The sequence below is a fragment of the Crocuta crocuta genome, unplaced genomic scaffold (genome assembly GCF_008692635.1).
Source record: "Crocuta crocuta isolate KB4526 unplaced genomic scaffold, BGI_CrCroc_1.0 scaffold299, whole genome shotgun sequence".
Lineage (NCBI taxonomy): Eukaryota > Metazoa > Chordata > Mammalia > Carnivora > Hyaenidae > Crocuta > Crocuta crocuta.
This window is the reverse complement of record NW_027532747.1, coordinates 3,060,054-3,066,982: the sequence shown is the minus strand read 5'-3', so window position 1 is coordinate 3,066,982 and position 6,929 is coordinate 3,060,054. Positions and strand designations below refer to the sequence as shown.

Here is a 6,929-nt window from a genome sequence, read left to right as displayed (position 1 = left end):
ATCTATCTCCCCGAGCCTCTCCCTGCTTCCCAAAGCTCCTGGGCTGTCCTGGCTCTCCGCCCCAACCTCCCCATCCCCCTCTCCCTCCCCCGCACCCCTGCACACGCAAGCTCGCCTCCCTGCTTTACCTGAGCTGCGATGGGCCCCAACTGAAGCCTTCCTGGTGCCCTCCCACCCCCTTGCCCTTCCAGACTCAGACCACCTACCGAGCTTCATTGTGGGGGAGGGGCTGGCCCCCGGTGAACCCACATGCTCACCCCCAGTTTCCGCCCCCTCTGCAGATGATGTGCTGCCGATATTCGCCTACCCGCACAAACTGGGCAAATCGGTCACGGGAGGCTATGTGTACCGGGGCTGTGAGTACCCCAACCTGAACGGCCTCTACATTTTCGGCGATTTTATGAGTGGGTAAGTGGCCCGTGGGCTCCCGTGCCAAAGCAGCCCCCTGCCCTGAGTGTCTCTGGCCGCTGCCGCGACTTTGTGTATAAAGCGGAGAGCGCAGGTGCGCGTGCAGGTGCGCGTGTGCAGGTGCATCCTCCATACAGCTGCTGTCTGACCGGGACCTCCAAGTGCCAGGCAAGCAGGTCTCTTCCTCTGGCAGGAAGTGTGGAGTCTCAGCTCTGGAGACACCCTAACCAGCCCCCTTTTCTCCTGATATTCGTCCTGAGCCTTGCTGGCTGCCTCAAGCACCACCCCGAGGGCACAGCTCCAGGCCTGACCACCGGGAAGGCAGGACGGCCAGAGGTGGAATGTGGGGAGGGGGAGGGGACATGAACAACTTCCGTGACAGACTCCTGGCTGCTTCTTGGGTTTTTAACCTTTTATTTATTTCTGAGAGAGAGAGAGAGACAGCATGAGCAGGGGAGGGGCAGAGAGAGAGGGAGATACAGAATCTGAAACAGGCTCCAGGCTCTGAGCTGTCAGCACAGAGCCCGATGCGGGGCTCGAGCCCCCGAACCATGAGATAATGACCTGAGCCAAAGCTGGACGCTTAACCGACTGAGCCACCCAGGTGCCCCAGGGGCCCCCTGGCTTCTGAGGAAACCTGGCCCTGTCGCTGCACCAACTGACTGGGGCTCCGGGGAGTGGTGATCCAGAAGAGGCCAGAGAGGTCATTCTGCTGGGGTGGAGAGGATGGGGTCCAGCCAGGGTCTGGCCAGTCCCCATGCTCTGTGGCAGGGTCACCTCACTCACTGAGACCCTAAAGGGTATATATGTGTGTGTCTGTGTGTCTGTGTGTGTCTGTGTGTGTTTGCATGGGGTGAGGGTTGGGACATACCAGGTTTTGGAGGGAGAAAAGAGAGCATACCTCCTAGGCCTGCTGTGGGTCAGACGCTTTCCCGAGGAGAGCCCATGACCACCTCATCCTCCCATTGCACAGAGAAGAAAACTGAGGACCACGGAGCCCCAAGGAAGACATATACCTGGCAGGAGGCTTAAAAGTGCTGTTGGGGGAGGGGGGTGCCTGGCTCAGTTAAGAGGGATATGTAGCTCTTGATCTTGGGGATGTGAGTTTGAGCCCCACATCAAATGGGGTTTGAGCCCCATTTAAAGCCGAGATTGCTTTAAAAAATAAACAGGGCGCCTGGGTGGCTCAGTCGGTTAAATGCCTAACTCTTGGTTTCGACTCAGGTCATGATCTCGTAGGTCATGAGTTTGAGCCCCAAGTCTGGCTCCACAGTGACAGTGCAGAGCCTGCTTGGGATTCTCTCTTTCTCCCTCTTTCTCTGTCCCTCCCTAACTCTTACATGCACTCTCTCTCTCTTTCTCAAAATATAAACTTAAACATTTAAATACATAAGTAAAGATTTTGAAAAAAATAATTTCTTTAATTTTATCTTATTTTTAAGTAATCTCTACCCCCAGTGTGGGGCTCGAACTCACGACCCGGCGATCAAGAGTGGCATGCTCTACAGAAAGACCTAGCCAGGCACCCCAAGTAAAGCTTTTCTTTAATGCAGGTAGAGATTACTTAAGAATAAGATCTTTTTTTAATGAAAAATTATGTATTTATTTTAGTTTTTTAAAATGTTTATTTATTTTGAGAGAGAGAGACAGAGACAGAGCACGAGTTGGGGAGGGGCAGAGAGAGAGGGAGACTTAGAATCCAAAGCAGGCTCCAGGCTCTGAGCTGTCAGCACAGAGCCCCACATGGGGCTCGAACTCATGAATGGGGAGATCATGACTTGAGCCAAAGTCAGACGCTTAATCGACTGAGCCACCCAGGTGCCCCTTATTTATTTTTTAGATAGATTCAGCACATGCATGCATGAGCAGGAGTGGGGCAGAGGGAGAGACAGAAGGAGAGAGAATCCTAGGCAGCCTCCACACTCAGATCCAAGCCTGACGCAGGGCTTGATCCTGCCACTCTGGGATCATGACTGACCTGAGCCAAAGTCAGAGTTGGACACTGTATTGACTGAGCCATCCAGGTGCCCCAAGAATAAAATCTTAAGGAAAAAAAAAAGCATTGCTGAGATGGCTTTGGTCTGATCCTGGCCAGCTTATTGGCTGTGTGACCTTGAGCCAGTTATTTCATCTCTCTGTGCTTCAGTTCCCCCATCTGTAAAATGGAGACGATAATAGTACTTGCTTCCCAGGGTTTGAGGACCGAATCAGTTAATATGCATACAGCACTTAGAATCCAGTATGCGCTCACTGTCTGGCGGCTCTTAATTATTCCCACCCCAGGCTCTGCATACGGGGGCAGCTCAACAGGGTTCCCCAGAAGTAGAAATAAAGAAATAAGGAAGCCTGAGGATGGCCAGAGAATTCTCATCTCTTGCAGGCTGCTGAGGCGAGGTTGGTTTCTGTCAGCCCCCACACTGACCCTGACCCAGGCCTCTGGAGTCTGGATCCTCCCCAAGCTCCGCCCCTTCCCTAGGGTCCGCCTCTGCCACTCAGCTTTCCTCTCTGGAAACGGGTCTGGACGAAGCCTCTGTTTCTATGTCTGATTCTCCGTTCTCCCTTTTCCTGGCCCCCACGAGAACCCAAGTCTCTTGGCCACACACATTCAACGAATTTTGCCCGCCTTTCCCAAGCCCTTCTGCTGCACCGGGGGTCCGCCCACTCTAGTCCAGCCTCAGGCAGCCTGTGCGCAGTGCTGGGGGAGCCCAGTGCAGGGGCAGTCAGGAGGGCTTCCCAGAGGAGGGTCCGTCCAAGCTGGTGATGGACGGAAGGAGACGGGAGTAAGGGGCAAGATCGGCATATTCTGAAGATACCCAAGCATCTCCGAAGTGGAGGCAGCTCCGGAGAATAGACAGACTTCTGGCCCCCAGCCTTGGAGGATTCTGAGGCTCCTGACTGCCTCCTGTAGGTCAGTGGGTGGGGCTGAGCTGAGGGGGCGCAGGGGACAGGCTGGTCTCCTTCCCTTGCCCTTTCCTGGTGCATAGGAGGTGCCCAGTGAGGAATGCAGCAGGGCCTGCTTTATGGGAGCACCAGATCCTAACGGCCAGGCCATCAGGGAGCGTCGAGGGCCAGCTTTGTGGATGTGCGGCTGTGCCGATGCACAGACCTCGTGCTCACAAGGGCCCACCCTTGACCGCACAGTGGCTAAGTTCTGCTCTCACTATATCGAAATACTTGGTAGTTTTTGAACAAGGGGGCCCTGTATGCTCATTTTACATGGGATCCTGCAAATGAGGTGCAGTCCTCATTTNAGACCTCGTGCTCACAAGGGCCCACCCTTGACCGCACAGTGGCTAAGTTCTGCTCTCACTATATCGAAATACTTGGTAGTTTTTGAACAAGGGGGCCCTGTATGCTCATTTTACATGGGATCCTGCAAATGAGGTGCAGTCCCGGCTGCGTGAATAATACGCATGGAGGGAGGGACCATGGGTCGGCTTCCCCCGGGCAGCGTGCCGGCCAGGACCCCACAGCGTATCCTTCTTTGCAGGCGTCTGATGTCCCTCCGAGAGAACCTGGAGACGGGCCAGTGGCACTACAGCGAGATCTGCATGGGTCGCGGCCAGACCTGCGCGTTCCCAGGCCTCATTAACAATTACCACCCACATATCATCTCCTTTGCAGAGGATGAGGCCGGTGAGCACTCCTGAGGCCCTGAGGCCTCTCTGTCCAGACGGCCTGCCCGGGATGGATCCCCCCCACCCCTCCCCCAGCCCCCGTGGGTCCTCTGGGCCTGGGATTCCAGGGATGGGGTCTCAGGCCTGAAATCCCCCTAAGGCTGGGGAGCGGGAGAACAGGCCTGAGACCTTGCTGGGGCTTCGGCCCCCACCAGCCTGAGCTCCTGCCTCCTCATCTGGAAGATTGCAGTATGTCCCTGCCCCCCCCGCCCCCCATCTCCCTGCAAGGCTGCTTCTAGGCCGCCAATGATGATGCAGAGTGAGGAGACCAGGAAAGGGTTTATGATGGTGGAAGTGCAGGCTGGCGGGGGAAGAGCGTGTCCCAGACCCCCACCACCCTGGGTTCGTGAAGCCCCAAGCAATCTGGCCTATGAAATTAAGCCACATAGTCCTCAGAAAGTGGGTAGACACCTCCCTCTGGCACACCCTTTTGCTGCCATACTTGTTAGTGGGTTCTCATTCAGGCTCTTGCATTTTCGATGCAAGGCACAGGGAGGGAGGGGAGAGGATGAGGGGCCCTGGAGACTCAATCCTGCTCCAGCCTCCTGCCTTTGTCCTTGGCCCCCATTGTCCCTGGACAAAAGCCGAGGGGCCCCCAGTGGGGCCTGGGGGGGGATGCTGGGCAGGGTTGCTAGGCAACGCCCACCCAGGGACCTTTGGAGGGGTATCCCCTGCGGGGCCCAGTGCCCAGAGCCCCCAGGCCTAAGTCTGGGAAACCTTTATTGGATGACACCCGTCACAGTCTAAATTTTCAAAAGGGCAGCCCCAGCCCCCCCTGCCCCCCCAAACCCACTGGGCCTTGAAAGCCTTTTTCTTTTGGTCAGTAGGGGGTTAATGTGTTTTGGAAGGAGGGGCGCCCTTCCCCCACCGGGACCAGGGCTTGGAAGGTGCAATTCCCAAGGGGCCCTTGTTCAGCCCTCTGAGTGACATCAAGTAACGGATGGCCAGGAGGAGGCTCGAAACCACACAGCCCAGGGACAGCACACTGGTGACCTCAGGCCGGCGACCCCCAACCCCTTCCGCCCCCCAAGGCTCAGAGCCCCGGGGTCTAATGCAGACAGTCCTTCCCCAGCTCCGGCCTCCGGCCGCAGCTCCTACCTGTCCAGTCGTTTTTCTGACACTTGCAAACTGCAAACAAGGACCTCTGCTGGCTTGGTGTCCTCCAGGGATGGTCCACACAGCAGAGAGAAGCAGGCAGTGTGGCCCTGGCTAGGGCTCGGCAGTGCCGGTGGGGGGCAGTGGCTCCCAGCACGCGAGGCTGATAGGCCAAGCAGAGTGCCTGGTCCAAGCCTATTGCTTCACAGAGGTGGGGGTTGGGGGACGGTACCCGACCTGGCCCCTGGAGGCCTCCCGCGGCCTTGAGCTTGAGCTTGGTCAGCCAAAGGAAGACCGGCCATGGAAAAGGGAATTCCAGGAGGAGGGAGCAGCATATGCTAGAAGCCTTGCGTCACTCCCGGGCCCTGGAGAGTAGGTACGAGGGCTGCACAGCCAGGGAGGAGATGGGCTCCCGGAGGCCTCTCTTCAGAAAGAGGTCCAGAGACGGAAGTCATAGCTCAAGGCTGCACAGCAAATCCATGCCTGTGACATGGGTTCTCCAGCAGGGGCTGTCTTCCTGGGGTTGCAGCATCACCTTGGGGACCTGTTAAGCACCCCCCAACCCCTCCAAAGCAGGGCTGGAGCTTCTGGAGGGGGGTCAGAGGCCATTGAGCTCTCAGCATCCTGACCTCCCCCAGCCCCCGGCTCCCCACCACAGCTGGGTCTACCCCACTTACACGAGTTCCCCACCCCTCCCCCAAGCTTCTTCTGCTTTGTGGAATTCCCTGGGATTCTTGGGCCTTGATTCTCAGACCCCACCCCCATGCAGCCCTCCTTGACTGCACCAGTCCCCACAAACATGCCCTCCTCTGAGTTCTCACCTCTCTGTCCATCTTAGCCTTTCCTTGGGGACTGCCCCCACCTGTGGGAGAACTCTTTGCTGTCCTTTTACAAAGACAGAACTATTAACATGGCCAGGCTGTCACATTGAATCCCACCTGGCCTGTGTCTGGGCCTCCCAGGCACCAAGCATCCTACGGTGATGAGGGCTCTGGGGCAGCAGACATTCCTGAGTTCCAGGCCAGCTTAACCACTCCCCGGCTGTGTGACTTTGGACAAATCACTTAAACTCTCTGAGCCTTTCATTTTCTCATCTGTAAGATGGGAACGTTTCCTGGGCCTTGGTCCCTCCGGCAGCAAGAACCAGGGGGCGGGATGAGAGTGAGGAGAGAGAGAACTCATTCACTCAGAGTATCCAGGTGCTCATAACTCTCAGGGGCTCTGAGAGGGCACAGAGACTGAGGCTCCAAGTGGGGCTGTCCTAGAGCTACAAGTACGCACGTGGGGCTAAGCGCGGGGGCTGGGGTTCAGACTAGAGACCCCCGCGCGTGGGCTCTTCTGCCCCCGGGAGGTGCTTGCTGGTCCGTGGAGAGACTCTGGCCTCAAGGACTTGGCGGGACCTGGATCCTGGAGGATGACAGTGATAGCAACAGTGACAGCAGCTAATATCGATTGAGCATTTAGTCTGTGCTCTTTTAACCCTCATTACGGCCCTGGGAGGCATCCCGCATCGGGGATCAGGAAGCCGGGGCTCAAAGAGCCACATGTGCCAGCAGCTGGCTGGGAGCCGGGCTGTGGCCCCTCACTTGTACCCAGCCGCGTGTGGTGTTGAGCAGGAAGCCCAGTGGGGACCAGGGTGCGGCTGGGTCCCCAGAAAGGAGGCAAGAAGGTGGGTGGGTCGAGCAGGCAGCCCGGGAGACTGCTGGAGACTTCTCTTTCTCGGCCTCTGGCTCCTGCAGACCGGGAACG

General features: G+C 57.3%; 1 protein-coding gene across 1 annotated transcript in view; it reads left to right on the top strand.

Moving 5' to 3' along the window:
• Positions 1–6,929, top strand: part of HHIPL1 (HHIP like 1) — a 32,792-nt gene that overhangs the window by 15,586 nt on the left and 10,277 nt on the right. Inside the window, exons 8-9 of the mRNA XM_077780826.1 lie at positions 282–408; positions 3,899–4,044. Coding sequence (XP_077636952.1) covers positions 282–408; positions 3,899–4,044 — 273 coding nt within the window. The remainder of the gene's footprint in view (positions 1–281; positions 409–3,898; positions 4,045–6,929) is intronic.